At 37.2% G+C, this 19,667-nt stretch overlaps 1 protein-coding gene across 1 annotated transcript in view; it reads right to left on the reverse strand.

Annotated features, from left to right (window-relative positions):
- The window catches only part of LOC137437230 (uncharacterized), a 215,618-nt gene that overhangs the window by 150,255 nt on the left and 45,696 nt on the right, over positions 1-19,667 (reverse strand). Inside the window, exon 6 of the mRNA XM_078766265.1 lies at positions 4,709-5,095. Within this exon, the coding sequence (XP_078622391.1) occupies positions 4,709-5,095 (387 nt within the window). The remainder of the gene's footprint in view (positions 1-4,708; positions 5,096-19,667) is intronic.

The raw sequence follows: 19,667 nt of genomic DNA on the forward strand, positions 1-19,667 counted from the left end.
AAAGGGAAACATCACCGAATTAAACACAATCAATTAAATGTCAAAGGGAAACAGCACCAGTTTAAACACAATCAATTAAATGTCAAAGGGAAACAGCACCAGTTTAAACACAATCAATTAAATGTCAAAGGGAAACATCACCAGTTTAAACACAATCAATTAAATGTCAAAGGGAAACAGCACCAGTTTAAACACAATCAATTAAATGTCAAAGGGAAACAGCACCAGTTTAAATACAATCGATTAATTGTCAAAGGGAAACAGCACCGGTTAAAACACAATCGTCAAATGGCAAAGGGAAACATCACCGAATTAAACACAATCAATTAAATGTCAAAGGGAAACAGCACCAGTTTAAACACAATCAATTACATGACAAAGGGAAACGGCACCAGTTTAAACACAATCAATTACATGACAAAGGGAAACAGCACCAGTTTAAACACAATCAATTAAATGTCAAAGGGAAACAGCACCAGTTTAAACACAATCAATTACATGACAAAGGGAAACAGCACCAGTTTAAACACAATCGATTAAATGACAAAGGGAAACAGCACCAGTTTAAACACAATCAATTACATGACAAAGGGAAACGGCACCAGTTTAAACACAATCAATTACATGACAAAGGGAAACAGCACCAGTTTAAACACAATCAATTAAATGACAAAGGGAAACATCACCGGATTAAACACAATCAATTAAATGTCAAAGGGAAACAGCACCAGTTTAAACACAATCAATTAAATGACAAAGGGAAACGGCACCAGTTTAAACACAATCGATTAAATGACAAAGGGAAACAGCACCAGTTTAAACACAATCAATTAAATGTCAAAGGGAAACAGCACCAGCTTAAACACAATCGATTAAATGACAAAGGGAAACAGCACCAGCTTAAACACAATCGATTAAATGACAAAGGGAAACAGCACCAGTTTAAACACAATCGTCAAATGGCAAAGGGAAACAGCACCAGCTTAAACACAATCGATTAAATGACAAAGGGAAACAGCACCAGTTTAAACACAATCGTCAAATGGCAAAGGGAAACAGCACCAGCTTAAACACAATCGATTAAATGACAAAGGGAAACAGCACCAGTTTAAACACAATCAATTACATGACAAAGGGAAACGGCACCAGTTTAAACACAATCGATCAAATGTCAAAGGGAAACAGCACCGGTTTAAACACAATCAATTACATGACAAAGGCAAACAGAACCAGATTAAACACAATCAATTAAATGACAAATGGAAACAGCACCAGTTTAATCACAATCGATTAAATGACAAAGGTAAACAGCACCAGATTAAACACAATCAATTAAATGACAAAGGGAAACAGCACCAGATTAAACACAATCAATTAAATGACAAAGGGAAACAGCAACGGTTCAAACACTAAATGACAAAGGTAAACAGCACCGGTTAAAACACAACCGTCAAATGTAAAAGGGAAACAGCACCGGTTTATCCACAATCGATTAAATGACAAACGCACACATATCACTAGATTAAACACAATCAATTAAATGGCAAAGGGAAACAGCACCGGTTTAACCACAATCGATTAAATGACAAAGCGGACTGCACCAGTTTAAACACAATAGATTAAATGACAAAGGGAAACAGCACCGGTTTATCCACAATAGATTAAATAACAAACGCACACATATCACCAGATTAAACACAATCAATTAAATGACAAAGGGAAACAGCACCGGTTTAACCACAATAGATTAAATGACAAAGGGAAACAGCACTAGCTTAAACACAATCGATTAAATGTCAAAGGGAAACAACACGATTGATCAAATGTCAAAAAGGGAAACAGCACCAGCTTAAACACAATCGATTAAATGTCAAAGGGAAACAGCACCGGTTTAACCACAATCGATCAAATGTCAAAAAGGGAAACGGCACCAATTTAACCACAATCGATTAAATGACAAAGGCAAACAGCACCAGATGAAACACAATTGATTAAATGTCAAAGGCACATGTTTGTTTGCACCTGTTGTCATTCAAATCCCGTGTACTGTAAGGCCTCGACCTTCCCCTTTTAACAACAACAACAGCGCCACGGGCTATATATTTCCAGGTCTCCCCATTACCCATAGTCATTACGATTTTCAAGATGGCTAATGGAGACGTGTGTGATAATTACGGTAGGCCTATTAATTATTATGTGTGTTGTATTGTTCGACGGGCCTATTTTTACATCTGTTGTTACAGGTTCTTCAGTTCTTGCTGAGTAAAACCTACTTGAATGATCTCAAACGAGTGAAGCCTCTTCTATACTCCCTTCGGCATATTACATTTACTCAGCAAGAATTTCATGATGGACAAATTCTCACGTCTTGAACGGTTGAAGCAAACCCAAACTCGAGCGGTGCTGCAAAGGAATGGAACCACTGGTGCAATATGTTCGACAACTTCTTGAGAACAATTGAGCATCATGGACCAGAGAAGCTAACTATGCTCATAAACGATGTTGCTCCAAGTGTGTACGAGTTTATCGCTGACTGTGAAGACTATGACACTACCATACAGACCTTACGAAGCATGTACGCAATACCAAAGAATGTAGTCTATGCACGGCACCTATTGGCGAGTCATCGACAGCAACCGGTAGAAACTCTTGATGAATACCTGCAGCATTGAAGCATTTGAGTGGAGACTGTAATTACAAGGCTGTCACTGCTGATAAATATAAGGAGTCCATCCGGGATGCCTTCATAAGTAGATTGCAGTCCCATGTCATTCGCCAACGGCTCCTCGAGAATAAAACTTAGTATCTCGCGACACCTTTTCACCAGGCTCGGGTTCTCAATCAAGCTCGGAGGTGTTCCGAGTCATATACGGCACCTGTAACACCCTTGAATGCAGTCACAACTTCCTCGGTCGATAGACCTACTGCCGAAGCCGAAACGAGGACTTACCGACCTACTCATCCAGATTACTCTCAAGTAGTCACTGCTGCTGGAAAGCAACAGAAGTGCTTTTTCTGTGGTAATTTTCGACACTCGACGAGTTTATCCCGCTCGGGATTCTGTATGTAATAAATGCGAGAAAACAGGACATTTTGCTAAGGTATGTAGATCATCTGGGGCGGAGGCTGCTGCTATGCTCCACACCCCCACACTCGCTACAATGTCCGCTGCATTAGTAGATAACCTATCCAAGGCAACAGTTAACGTGCTTGTAAATGGTAACAAGTGTAGGGCACTTTTGGATACTGGGAGCTCGGAAAGTGCCAGAGGATGGTTAATGCGTACAAACTTTGTGTGCACCCTGGGACAGGTACACTATCAATGGCATCTCCCTCATTGTCGACTAGAATAGCTGGTCATTGTTTGGTGAACCTTGAGCTGAACGGTAGTACATACACTAATGTCCGATTTTGCATCTTACCTGACCTTTGCAGTGATGTGATCCTAGGCCAGGATTTCTTCGAACATCATGAGAGTGTTATTGTGCAGTTTGGGGGAGACAACCCACCGCTCTCTGTCTGTGCGCTAGCTACCCTCACTGTACCTTCTCCACCGCTTTTCGCCAATCTCACTCCCGACTGTAAGCCTATTGCTGTTATATCAATTAAGTATAGTGCACCAGATGGCTGTTTCATCGAGTCAGAAACAAGAAGGTTGCTCAAAGAGGGCATCATCGAGCCCAGCACCTCGCCCTGGCGAACTCAAGTGGTAGTTACAACAAATGAGCGACACAAAAGGCGGATGGTAATTGATTATTCACAGACCGTCAACTGCTTCACTCAACTAGATGCCTACCCACTACCAAAGATAGACGAATTTGTCAACAAGGTAGCGCAGTACCAACTTTTGGTCTTTGGTGACTTTTGGGTGTTCGGGGGCTTTTGAGTCATCAGGGTCATCTGGGTCTTTTTGGTCCTCGAGGACTTTTGGATCATCCTGGTTTTTGGGTACTTTTGGTTCATCAGGACTTTTTGGTCATCTGGGTCTTTTGGGGGCTTTTGGATCTTCAGGAATTTTTGGCTCTTTGGGGACTTTTGGGTCATCAGGGTATTTTGGGTCATCAATGACTTTTGGGTCCTTGTGGACTTTTGGGTGATCTGGATCTTTTGGGTCATCAAGGACTTTCGGGTCATCTGGGTGTTTTGGATCTGGATCAACGCTTAAATTTCAGTGATGTTGCAATGTTGTCATTACAATAAAAACCATGACATACCGTGTAAGAGTGCAGCATTGCCATCATGGTACAACAAGATTGATTAACAAAACAATACAGGACTCAAACCCTTAGCTTGTGCAGTCATCTTGTCCATTCATTGCTTACAACAGGCCAGAACCAGGCGCAGGATGAAAATAGTGCAGAGGGAATTTAAAACTATGACCTGTAGTGGCACTGGATAAAAAGAACAGTTGTGAAATCATCGATCAACAGTGTAAATAAAAATAGTATTTTGATGTTTGTTTACAAGATCAGATTAAAACAGAATCTAAATGGAAACACATTGATCTGTGTGTCTTATGGCAGGTGTGGAAAATCTATGGCTCAGCCCTTACATCTCCGGTCTATCACCTTCCCTCAACTATATGTCCTCGAGTCATTATTAGAGTACGCATGATATAGAAAAATGTCCAAAAGGCATACAAGCAAATAACAAATATGACGACACATTTGTTATGGTGAAAAAGAAAAGAAATGCTTTCTAAGGTTACCTTGTGTAAAGTGCACAAGAGATCCTTCGTCGCAAATGCCAAAGAATACTGATGTTTTCAAAATAGTCAAACATTTGTTGTGAAGGGGCACGTACAAAGTGTTTTTCCTGTACACCATCACACTTTCATCAGTGGCGTTTGTGTTTGAGAGTTCCAAAGTGGTGGTGTTAAAAAGGCACAGGGACTGTCCAAACTGGCACAGGTGACCGAACCGGGTAAGTACCCACGGCTCGTCGCATTGGTTCACATACTTCGAGGCCAACACGTGGGTTTTCTTCGTTTCGACGAGGCAGGTCTTTCCACCCGGTTTATCAAGTTGTGATAATTTATTTTGATATTCAAATGGCACGTGACACACACAGCCAATGTACTGTGCACCCAGGGACACTGCAAAAAATATGAAAAAGATCAACGGACATGGAAGTTTATCAATAGTTATCAACAGTGTGTGATGTTGATAACCAAGCATCCATGGGAGTTTATCAATCATGTATGATACTGATAATCAAGCATCCATGGAAGTTTATCAATCATGTATGATACTGCTAATCAAGCATCCATGGGAGTTTATCAATCATGTATGATACAGATAACCAAGCATCCATGGGAATTTATCAATAATGTATGATACTGCTAATCAAGCATCCATGGGAGTTTATCAATCATGTATGATACAGATAATCAAGCATCCATGGGAGTTTATCAATAATGTATGATACTGATAATCAAGCATCCATGGGAGTTTATCAATCATGTATGATACTGATAACCAAGCATCCATGGGAGTTTATCAATCATGTATGATACAGATAATCAAGCATCCATGGGCGTTTATCAATAATGTATGATAGATACTGATAATCAAGCATCCATGGGAGTTTATCAATCATGTATGATACAGATAACCAAGCATCCATGGGAATTTATCAATAATGTATGATACTGATAACCAAGCATCCATGGGAGCTTATCAATCATGTATGATACAGATAACCAAGCATCCATGGGAATTTATCAATAATGTATGATACTGATAACCAAGCATCCATGGGAGTTTATCAATCATGTATGATACAGATAATCAAGCATCCATGGGCGTTTATCAATAATGTATGATACTGATAATCAAGCATCCATGGGAGTTTATCAATCATGTATGATACAGATAACCAAGCATCCATGGGAATTTATCAATAATGTATGATACTGATAACCAAGCATCCATGGGAGTTTATCAATAATGTATGATACTGATAACCAAGTATCCATGGGAGTTTATCAATCATGTATGATACTGATAATCAAGCATCCATGGGAGTTTATCAATCATGTATGATACTGATAATCAAGTATCCATGGGCGTTTATCAATCATGTATGATACTGATAATCAAGCATCCATGGGAGTTTATCAATCATGTATGATACAGATAACCAAGCATCCATGGGAATTTATCAATAATGTATGATACTGATGACCAAGCATCCATGGGAGTTTATCAATCATGTATGATACTGATAATCAAGCATCCATGGGAGTTTATCAATAATGTATGATACTGATTATCAATCATCCATGGGAGTTTATCAATAATGTATGATACTGATAACCAAGCATCCATGGGAGTTTATCAATCATGTATGATACTGATAACCAAGCATCCATGGGAGTTTATCAATCATGTATGATACTGATAACCAAGCATCCATGGGAGTTTATCAATCATGTATGATACTGACAACCAAGCATCCATGGGAGTTTATCAATAATGTATGATACTGATAATCAAGTATCCATGGGAGTTTCAATCATGTATGATACTGATAATCAAGCATCCATGGGAGTTTATCAATAATGTATGATACTGATAATCAAGTATCCATGGGAGTTTATCAATCATGTATGATACTGATAATCAAGCATCCATGGGAGTTTATCAATAATGTATGATACTGATAATCAATCATCCATGGGAGTTTATCAATAATGTATGATACTGATAACCAAGCATCCATGGGAGTTTATCAATCATGTATGATACTGATAATCAATCATCCATGGGAGCTTATCAATAATGTATGATACTGACAACCAAGCATCCATGGGAGTTTATCAATCATGTATGATACTGATAACCAAGCATCCATGGGAGTTTATCAATCATGTATGATACTGATAATCAAGCATCCATGGGAATTTATCAATAATGTATGATACTGATAACCAAGCATCCATGGGAGTTTATCAATAATGTATGATACTGATAATCAATCATCCATGGGAGTTTATCAATAGTGTATGATACTGATAACCAAGCATCCATGGGAGTTTATCAATCATGTATGATACTGATAACCAAGCATCCATGGGAGTTTATCAATCATGTATGACACTGATAACCAAGCATCCATGGGAATTTATCAATAATGTATGATACTGATAACCAAGCATCCATGGGAGTTTATCAATCATGTATGATACTGATAACCAAGCATCCATGGCAGTTTATCAATCATGTATGATACTGATAATCAAGCATCCATGGGAATTTATCAATAATGTATGATACTGACAACCAAGCATCCATGGGAGTTTATCAATCATGTATGATACTGATAACCAAGCATCCATGGGAGTTTATCAATCATGTATGATACTGATAATCAAGCATCCATGGGAGTTTATCAATCATGTATGATACTGATAATCAAGTATCCATGGGAGTTTATCAATCATGTATGATACTGATAATCAAGCATCCATGGGAGTTTATCAATCATGTATGATACAGATAACCAAGCATCCATGGGAATTTATCAATAATGTATGATACTGATAACCAAGCATCCATGGGAGTTTATCAATCATGTATGATACTGATAATCAAGTATCCATGGGAGTTTATCAATCATGTATGATACTGATAATCAAGCATCCATGGGAGTTTATCAATCATGTATGATGCAGATAACCAAGCATCCATGGGAGTTTATCAATAATGTATGATACTGATAACAAAGCATCCACGGGAGTTTATCAATCATGTATGATACTGATAACCAAGCATCCATGGGAGTTTATCAATCATGTATGATACTGCCAACCAAGCATCCATGGGAGTTTATCAATCATGTATGATACTGATAACCAAGCATCCATGGGAGTTTATCAATCATGTATGATACTGATAATCAAGCATCCATGGGAGTTTATCAATCATGTATGATACTGATAAATCAAGCATCCATGGGAGTTTATCAATCATGTATGATACTGATAATCAAGCATCCATGTGAATTTATCAATAATGTATGATACTGATAACCAAGCATCCATGGGAGTTTATCAATCATGTATGATACTGATAACCAAGCATCCATGGGAATTTATCAATAATGTATGACCCTGACAATCAAGCATCCATGGGAGTTTATCAATAATGTATGATACTGATAACCAAGCATTCATGGGAGTTTATCAATCATGTATGATACTGATAACCAAGCATCCATGGGAATTTATCAATAATGTATGACACTGACAATCAAGCATCCATGGGAGTTTATCAATCATGTATGATACTGATAATCAAGCATCCATGGGAGTTTATCAATCATGTATGATACTGATAATCAAGCATCCATGGGAATTTATCAATCATGTATGATACTGATAACCAAGTATCCATGGGAGTTTATCAATCATGTATGATACTGATAATCAAGCATCCATGGGAGTTTATCAATCATGTATGATACTGATAATCAAGCATCCATGGGAATTTATCAATTATGTATGATACTGATAACCAAGCATCCATGGGAGTGTATCAATCATGTATGATACTGATAACCAAGCATCCATGGGAATTTATCAATAATGTATGACACTGACAATCAAGCATCCATGGGAGTTTATCAATAATGTATGATACTGATAACCAAGCATCCATGGGAGTTTATCAATCATGTATGATACTGATAACCAAGCATCCATGGGAGTTTATCAATAATGTATGACACTGACAATCAAGCATCCATGGGAGTTTATCAATCATGTATGATACTGATCATCAAGCATCCATGGGAGTTTATCAATAATGTATGATACTGATAACCAAGCATCCATGGGAATTTATCAATAGTGTATGACACTGACAATCAAGCATCCATGGGAGTTTATCAATCATGTATGATACTGATAATCAAGCATCCATGGGAGTTTATCAATAATGTATGATACTGATTAATCAAGCATCCATGGGAGTTTATCAATCATGTATGATACTGATAATCAAGCATCCATGGGAGTTTATCAATCATGTATGATACTGATAATCAAGCATCCATGGGAGTTTATCAATCATGTATGATACTGATAATCAAGCATCCATGGGAGTTTATCAATCATGTATGATACTGATAATCAAGCATCCATGGGAGTTTATCAATGATGTATGATACTGATAATCAAGCATCCATGGGAGTTTATCAATCATGTATGATACAGATAACCAAGCATCCATGGGAATTTATCAATAATGTATGATACTGATAACCAAGCATCCATGGGAGTTTATCAATCATGTATGATACTGATAACCAAGCATTCATGGGAGTTTATCAATAATGTATGATACTGATAATCAAGCATCCATGGGAGTTTTTCAATCATGTATGATACTGATAACCAAGCATCCATGGGAGTTTATCAATCATGTATGATACTGATAACCAAGCATCCATGGGAGTTTATCAATCATGTATGATACTGATAACCAAGCATCCATGGGAGTTTATCAATTATGTATGATACTGATAACCAAGCATCCATGGGAGTTTATCAATCATGTATGATACTGATAACCAAGCATCCATGGGAGTTTATCAATAATGTATGATGTTGATAACCTGGCATCCATTGGAGTTTATCAATCATGTATGATACTGATAATCAAGCATCCATGGGGGTTTATCAATCATGTATGATACTGATAACCAAGCATCCATGGGAGTTTATCAATAATGTATGATGTTGATAACCCAGCATCCATTGGAGTTTATCAATCATGTATGATACTGATAATCAAGCATCCATGGGAGTTTATCAATCATGTATGATACTGATAACCAAGCATCCATGGGAGTTTATCAATCATGTATGATACTGATAATCAAGCATTCATGGGAGTTTATCAATCATGTATGATACTGATAATCAAGCATTCATGGGAGTTTATCAATCATGTATGATACTGATAATCAAGCATTCATGGGAGTTTATCAATCATGTATGATACTGATAATCAAGCATCCATGGGAGTTTATCAATCATGTATGATACTGATAACCAAGCATCCATGGGAGTTTATCAATCATGTATGATACTGATAATCAAGCATCCATGGGACTTCATCAATAATGTATGATACTGATAACCAAGCATCCATGGGAGTTTATCAATCATGTATGATACTGATAATCAAGCATCCATGGGAGTTTATCAATCATGTATGATATTGATAACCAAGCATCCATGGGAGTTTATCAATCATGTATGATACTGATAATCAAGCATCCATGGGAGTTTATCAATCATGTATGATACTGCTAACCAAGCATCCAAGGGAGTTTATCACTCATGTATGATACTGATAATCAAGCATCCACGGGGGTTTCTCAATAATGTATGATACTGATAACCAAGCATCAATGGGAGTTTATCAATCATGTATGATACTGATATCTCAGCATCCATGGGAGTTTATCAATCATGTATGATATTGATAACCAAGCATCCGTGGGAGTTTATCACTAATGTACGATGTTACTAATCAAGCATCCATGGGAGTTTATCAATCATGTATGATACTGATAACCAAGCATCAATGGGAGTTTATCAATCATGTATGATACTGATAACTTAGCATCCATGGGAGTTTATCAATCATGTATGATACGGATAATCAAGCATCCATGGGAGTTTATCAATAATGTATGATACTGATAATCAAGCATCCATGGGAGTTTATCAATCATGTATGATACTGATAACCAAGCATTCATGGGAGTTTATCAATAATGTATGATACTGATAATCAAGCATCCATGGGAGTTTATCAATAATGTATGATGTTGATAACCGAGCATCCATTGGAGTTTATCAATCATGTATGATACTGATAACCAAGCATTCATGGGAGTTTATCAATCATGTATGATACTGATAACCAAGCATCCATGGGAGTTTATCAATAATGTATGATGTTGATAACCGAGCATCCATTGGAGTTTATCAATCATGTATGATACTGATAATCAAGCATCCATGGGAGTTTATCAATCATGTATGATACTGATAATCAAGCATCCATGGGAGTTTATCAATCATGTATGATACTGATAACCAAGCATCCACGGGAGTTTATCAATCATGTATGATGCTGCTAACCAAGCATCCATGGGAGTTTATCAATCATGTATGATACTGATAACCAAGCATCCATGGGAGTTTATCAATCATGTATGATACTGATAACCAAGCATCCATGGGAGTTTATCAATAATGTATGATGTTGATAACCCAGCATCCATTGGAGTTTATCAATCATGTATGATACTGATAATCAAGCATCCATGGGAGTTTATCAATCATGTATGATACTGATAACCAAGCATCCATGGGAGTTTATCAATCATGTATGATACTGATAATCAAGCATTCATGGGAGTTTATCAATCATGTATGATACTGATAATCAAGCATTCATGGGAGTTTATCAATCATGTATGATACTGATAATCAAGCATCCATGGGAGTTTATCAATCATGTATGATACTGATAACCAAGCATCCATGGGAGTTTATCAATCATGTATGATACTGATAATCAAGCATCCATGGGAGTTTATCAATCATGTATGATACTGATAACCAAGCATCCATGAGAGTTTATCAATCATGTATGATACTGATAATCAAGCATTCATGGGAGTTTATCAATCATGTATGATACTGATAATCAAGCATTCATGGGAGTTTATCAATCATGTATGATACTGATAATCAAGCATCCATGGGAGTTTATCAATAATGTATGATACTGATAATCAAGCATCCCTGGGAGTTTATCAATCATGTATGATATTGATAACCAAGCATTCATGGGAGTTTATCAATAATGTATGATACTGATAATCAAGCATCCATGGGAGTTTATCAATAATGTATGATGTTGATAACCGAGCATCCATTGGAGTTTATCAATCATGTATGATACTGATAACCAAGCATCCATGGGAGTTTATCAATAATGTATGATGTTGATAACCGAGCATCCATTGGAGTTTATCAATAATGTATGATACTGATAATCAAGCATCCATGGGAGTTTATCAATAATGTATGATGTTGATAACCGAGCATCCATTGGAGTTTATCAATCATGTATGATACTGATAATCAAGCATCCATGGGAGTTTATCAATAATGTATGATGTTGATAACCGAGCATCCATTGGAGTTTATCAATCATGTATGATACTGATAATCAAGCATCCATGGGAGTTTATCAATCATGTATGATACTGATAACCAAGCATCCATGGGAGTTTATCAATAATGTATGATGTTGATAACCCAGCATCCATTGGAGTTTATCAATCATGTATGATACTGATAATCAAGCATCCATGGGAGTTTATCAATCATGTATGATACTGATAACCAAGCATCCATGGGAGTTTATCAATCATGTATGATACTGATAATCAAGCATTCATGGGAGTTTATCAATCATGTATGATACTGATAATCAAGCATTCATGGGAGTTTATCAATCATGTATGATACTGATAATCAAGCATTCATGGGAGTTTATCAATCATGTATGATACTGATAATCAAGCATCCATGGGAGTTTATCAATCATGTATGATACTGATAACCAAGCATCCATGGGAGTTTATCAATCATGTATGATACTGATAATCAAGCATCCATGGGACTTCATCAATAATGTATGATACTGATAACCAAGCATCCATGGGAGTTTATCAATCATGTATGATACTGATAATCAAGCATCCATGGGAGTTTATCAATCATGTATGATATTGATAACCAAGCATCCATGGGAGTTTATCAATCATGTATGATACTGATAATCAAGCATCCATGGGAGTTTATCAATCATGTATGATACTGCTAACCAAGCATCCAAGGGAGTTTATCACTCATGTATGATACTGATAATCAAGCATCCACGGGGGTTTCTCAATAATGTATGATACTGATAACCAAGCATCAATGGGAGTTTATCAATCATGTATGATACTGATATCTAAGCATCCATGGGAGTTTATCAATCATGTATGATATTGATAACCAAGCATCCGTGGGAGTTTATCACTAATGTACGATGTTACTAATCAAGCATCCATGGGAGTTTATCAATCATGTATGATACTGATAACCAAGCATCAATGGGAGTTTATCAATCATGTATGATACTGATAACTTAGCATCCATGGGAGTTTATCAATCATGTATGATACGGATAATCAAGCATCCATGGGAGTTTATCAATAATGTATGATACTGATAATCAAGCATCCATGGGAGTTTATCAATCATGTATGATACTGATAACCAAGCATTCATGGGAGTTTATCAATAATGTATGATACTGATAATCAAGCATCCATGGGAGTTTATCAATAATGTATGATGTTGATAACCGAGCATCCATTGGAGTTTATCAATCATGTATGATACTGATAACCAAGCATTCATGGGAGTTTATCAATCATGTATGATACTGATAACCAAGCATCCATGGGAGTTTATCAATAAATGTATGATGTTGATAACCGAGCATCCATTGGAGTTTATCAATCATGTATGATACTGATAATCAAGCATCCATGGGAGTTTATCAATCATGTATGATACTGATAATCAAGCATCCATGGGAGTTTATCAATCATGTATGATACTGATAACCAAGCATCCACGGGAGTTTATCAATCATGTATGATGCTGCTAACCAAGCATCCATGGGAGTTTATCAATCATGTATGATACTGATAACCAAGCATCCATGGGAGTTTATCAATCATGTATGATACTGATAACCAAGCATCCATGGGAGTTTATCAATAATGTATGATGTTGATAACCCAGCATCCATTGGAGTTTATCAATCATGTATGATACTGATAATCAAGCATCCATGGGAGTTTATCAATCATGTATGATACTGATAACCAAGCATCCATGGGAGTTTATCAATCATGTATGATACTGATAATCAAGCATTCATGGGAGTTTATCAATCATGTATGATACTGATAATGAAGCATTCATGGGAGTTTATCAATCATGTATGATACTGATAATCAAGCATCCATGGGAGTTTATCAATCATGTATGATACTGATAACCAAGCATCCATGGGAGTTTATCAATCATGTATGATACTGATAATCAAGCATCCATGGGAGTTTATCAATCATGTATGATACTGATAACCAAGCATCCATGAGAGTTTATCAATCATGTATGATACTGATAATCAAGCATTCATGGGAGTTTATCAATCATGTATGATACTGATAATCAAGCATTCATGGGAGTTTATCAATCATGTATGATACTGATAATCAAGCATCCATGGGAGTTTATCAATAATGTATGATACTGATAATCAAGCATCCCTGGGAGTTTATCAATCATGTATGATATTGATAACCAAGCATTCATGGGAGTTTATCAATAATGTATGATACTGATAATCAAGCATCCATGGGAGTTTATCAATAATGTATGATGTTGATAACCGAGCATCCATTGGAGTTTATCAATCATGTATGATACTGATAACCAAGCATCCATGGGAGTTTATCAATAATGTATGATGTTGATAACCGAGCATCCATTGGAGTTTATCAATAATGTATGATACTGATAATCAAGCATCCATGGGAGTTTATCAATAATGTATGATGTTGATAACCGAGCATCCATTGGAGTTTATCAATCATGTATGATACTGATAATCAAGCATCCATGGGAGTTTATCAATCATGTATGATACTGATAACCAAGCATTCATGGGAGTTTATCAATGATGTATGATACTGATAATCAAGCATCCATGGGAGTTTATCAATCATGTATGATACTGATAATCAAGCATCCATGGGAGTTTATCAATCATGTATGATACTGATAACCAAGCATCCATGGGTGTTTATCAATCATGTATGATGCTGATAACCAAGCATCCATGGGAGTTTATCAATCATGTATGATACTGATAACCAAGCATCCATTGGAGTTTATCAATCATGTATGATACTGATAATCAAGCATCCATGGGAGTTTATCAATCATGTATGATACTGATAACCAAGCATCCATGGGAGTTTATCAATCATGTATGATACTGATAATCAAGCATTCATGGGAGTTTATCAATCATGTACGATACTGATAATCAAGCATTCATGGGAGTTTATCAATCATGTATGATACTGATAATCAAGCATCCATGGGAGTTTATCAATCATGTATGATACTGATAACCAAGCATCCATGGGAGTTTATCAATCATGTATGATACTGCTAACCAAGCATCCATGGGAGTTTATCAATCATGTATGATACTGATAATCAAGCATCCATGGGAGTTTATCAATCATGTATGATGCTGATAACCAAGCATCCATTGGAGTTTATCAATCATGTATGATACTGATAATCAAGCATCCATGGGAGTTTATCAATCATGTATGATACTGATAACCAAGCATCCATGGGAGTTTATCAATCATGTATGATACTGATAATCAAGCATTCATGGGAGTTTATCAATCATGTACGATACTGATAATCAAGCATTCATGGGAGTTTATCAATCATGTATGATACTGATAATCAAGCATCCATGGGAGTTTATCAATCATGTATGATACTGATAACCAAGCATCCATGGGAGTTTATCAATCATGTATGATACTGATAATCAAGCATCCATGGGACTTTATCAATAATGTATGATACTGATAACCAAGCATCCATGGGAGTTTATCAATCATGTATGATACTGATAATCAAGCATCCATGGGAGTTTATCAATCATGTATGATATTGATAAACAAGCATCCATGGGAGTTTATCAATCATGTATGATACTGATAATCAAGCATCCATGGGAGTTTATCAATCATGTATGATACTGCTAACCAAGCAACCATGGGAGTTTATCACTAATGTACGATGTTGCTAATCAAGCATCCATGGGAGTTTATCAATCATGTATGATACTGATAACCAAGCATCAATGGGAGTTTATCAATCATGTTCGATACTGATAACTTAGCATCCATGGGAGTTTATCAATCATGTATGATACTGATAACCAAGCATCCATGGGAGTTTATCAATCATGTATGATACTGATAATCAAGCATCCATGGGAGTTTATCAATCATGTATGATATTGATAACCAAGCATCCATGGGAGTTTATCAATAATGTATGATACTGATAATCAAGCATCCATGGGAGTTTATCAATCATGTATGATACTGATAACCAAGCATCCATGGGAGTTTATCAATAATGTATGATGCTGATAATCAAGCATCCATGGGAGTTTATCAATAAGCCTGTATTATTTTTCCTTATTTTTCATTCACTTTTAAATATTCCCCATTGTATGTCCTACTTGGAGCCTCATGTTATGTGTAATCCATATAATGCCAACACACTGCTGTTGCTGGTTCTTGCCTGTGCTTCTAATTTATGTTACCAATGCTGTTTATCCCTTGGCCTTTGATTTTAAAAAATAAAATGGAAATCTAAAATTATATATGGATGGTACAAATTCATCATTTTGTGCTGGTGTTGGCCAAATGGTTAGGACAGCGGGCTTGGGATCCTAAGGTCACGAGTTCAAAACCCGTTAAATTAACGCCAGGTGGTGTTGACAGCCTATCATCCTTATGAGGTCGTCAAAATGAGTACCAGATAATTGGTTATAGAGAGACATTGCATCAGCAGCAGATGCACCCAAAGAAAAATGATGCAACCAGCAGCCGAGTGGCTGCACACAAACCACCCAACACTATCATGTTGTGGGAAGATAAATAAATAAAACAAGAAATATGTCGTGCATAGCACGATACTTGCGAAATCCCCAAAAATAAGTTGTTGCCCTATGTTGACCTCAAAAATACTTGGTGGTTGAATTCAGTGACCTGATATGCAAATCCTCTTTGAATTCTAGTTAATCAGATGAACATTGAGGATTTTAGAAAATCTGGCCTATGTTGACCTTTTGGCCTATGTTGACCTCAAAATATTTGATGGTTGAATGAATTGACCAGACATGTAATTCCTCTTAAAATTTCAAGTCAATCGGATGAAAATTGAGGATTTTAGAAATTCGGCCTATGTTGACCTTTTGGCCTATGTTGACCTCAACAATACTTGGTGGTTGAATTCAGAGATCAGATATGCAAATCCTCTTCAAATTTCGAGTCAATCGGATGGAAATTGAGGATTTTAGAAATTCGTCGAAGTTGGTGACTTTTGGCCCATGTTGACTTATTGACCATTTGACACCAAAGACAACAGACTTCTTGCTTACGACCAACTTTACCGTTTGGTGAAGTTTTGTGAAGATCGTTTGAAAATTGTGACCGGTAGGCGACTGACATACAGACAGACACAGGCAGACAGAAAACAAACAGACAGACAGACAGAATGAAAAATCACTCATAGAGCGACACTTGGCAAAACAGAACAAAGTAGAATGGCACTCAGTAGAGCATCCTTTTGACTTCACAAATAATTCGTAGTTGAATTCAGTGACCTGATATGCAAAACTCTTCAAAGTTTAAGTTAATCGGATGAAAATTGTCAATTTTAGAAATCTGGCCTATGTTGAACTTTTGGCCTATGTTGACCTCAAAAAATAGTTGGTGGTTGAATTCAGTTAGCTGATATGAAAATCCCATTCCAATTTCAAGTCAATCGGATGAAAATTGAGGATTTTAGAAATTTTAAATGGTTGTTGACCTTTGGCCTAAGCTGGTCTCAAAAATAGTTGGTGGTTGAATTCAGTTGGCTGATTTCAAAATCCGTTTCAAATTTCAAGTCAATCGGATGAAAATTGAGGATTTTAGGAAAGCCAAAAAAAGTGGTTGACCTTTGGCCTATGTTGACCTTTTGACCTAAAAAAATATATAGAATTTTGTCGGACCACAAACTCTAGCATTTGGTGAAGTTTCGTGTGAAGATTGATTGAAAATTGTGACCTGTAGGCGACTGACATACAGACAGACACAGACAGACAGAAAACAAACAGACAGACAGAATGAAAAATCACTCATAGAGTGACACTTGGCAAAACAGAACAAAGTAGAATGGCACTCACAAGAGCATCCTGTTGACTTCACAAATAATTCGAAGTTGAATTCAATGACCTGATATGCAAAACTCTTCAAAGTTTAAGTTAATCGGATGAAAATTGACAATTTTAGAAATTCGGCCTATGTTGACCTTTTGACCTATGTTGACCTCAAAAATTGTTGCTGGTTGCTTTCAGTAAGGTGATACGAACATCCTTTTTAAATTTCAAGCCAATTGGATGAAAATTGATGATTTTAGAAATTTGAAATTGTTGTTGACTTTTGACCTATGGTGATCCCAAAAATAGTTGGTGGTTGAATTTAGTTTGCTGATATGTAAATCCCATTCAAATTTCAAGTGAATCGGATGAAAATTGAGGATTTTAGAAATTTGAAATTGTTGTTGACCTTTGGCCTATGTTGACCTTTTGGCCTATGTTGATCTCATCAATAGTTGGTGGTTGAACTTAGTTCGCCGAAATGTAAAGCCTCTTCAAATTTCAAGTCAATTGGATGAAAATTGAGGATTTTAGAAATTTGAAATTTTTTTTTGTTTGTTTGTTTTTTTGTATACAAGATCGAGGCTCGTGAAAGAGCTAACATTAATCACACAAAAAGACAAACCGACACACAAAACACAAAAAACAAGGGGAGCGGCAGACAAGATGGGGAGAGAGGGGGAAGGACACAAAAGAGAGGGGGAAGAGGGGGAAGGACACAAACACAACATTTGAGAGCAGGGACATCGGGAGGACTTGGGGGGAGGTGGGAGAGGAATAAAACATATGAACACTGCAAGGACTCTGGGGTGAATTACCGAGGGTAGAAAAGATCAAGGTTTTCGATGGGGGAAGATAAGAGATGGTGGTGAACAGCTGTTTTAAAGACCTGGAGGGAGGAGTGGGATTGAAGGGAGTGGGGGAGTTTGTTCCAGAGGCGGGAGAAAAGGGGAATGAAAGAGTGAAGGTGAGCAGAGAGCCTAGACTTTGGCAGTTTAACCATAAGAGGGTTGCAGGCAGATCTTGTGCGACCTGAAGGAATATTGGGGGGACAGAGCACAGAGAGAGCTGGGGGAGCAAGGCCGGAGAGGAGTCGGTAGAAGACAGACCACCAACCTGCCTGCGGTGAGTGAGTGAAAGGCCCTCGGTGTTGACTACATCGCAGGAGATTCCAATGATTCTGAAAGCTTTGGCCTCAACAGCGTGAAGCCGAGCAAGGTGTGAGGCAGGAGCACCAGCCCAGAGGGGGGAACAGTATTCCATTGAGCTGCGGATGAAAGCCTTGTATGTGGTGAGGAGCTCAGGTGTGCCAAGGAAGGACTTCGCACGATGGAGGATAGCCAGTCGGCGACTGGCTTTGGAGGCCAGCTTGGAAATGTGGTTTTCCCAAGAAAGATCATGGCAGATAGTGAGACCCAAAAGCTTGAGCGACAGAACTTCTTGGAGAGGATTGTTGAGAAAGTAGATGGGAGGGTTGTCCAGTCGGTCCTTTCGGAGAGACATTGTAAGAGTGTGAGATTTGTCAGGATTGAAAGACATGTT

The sequence above is a fragment of the Myxine glutinosa genome, chromosome 12, assembly GCF_964187855.1.
Source record: "Myxine glutinosa chromosome 12, kmMyxGlut1.1, whole genome shotgun sequence".
Taxonomy (NCBI): Eukaryota; Metazoa; Chordata; class Myxini; order Myxiniformes; family Myxinidae; genus Myxine; species Myxine glutinosa.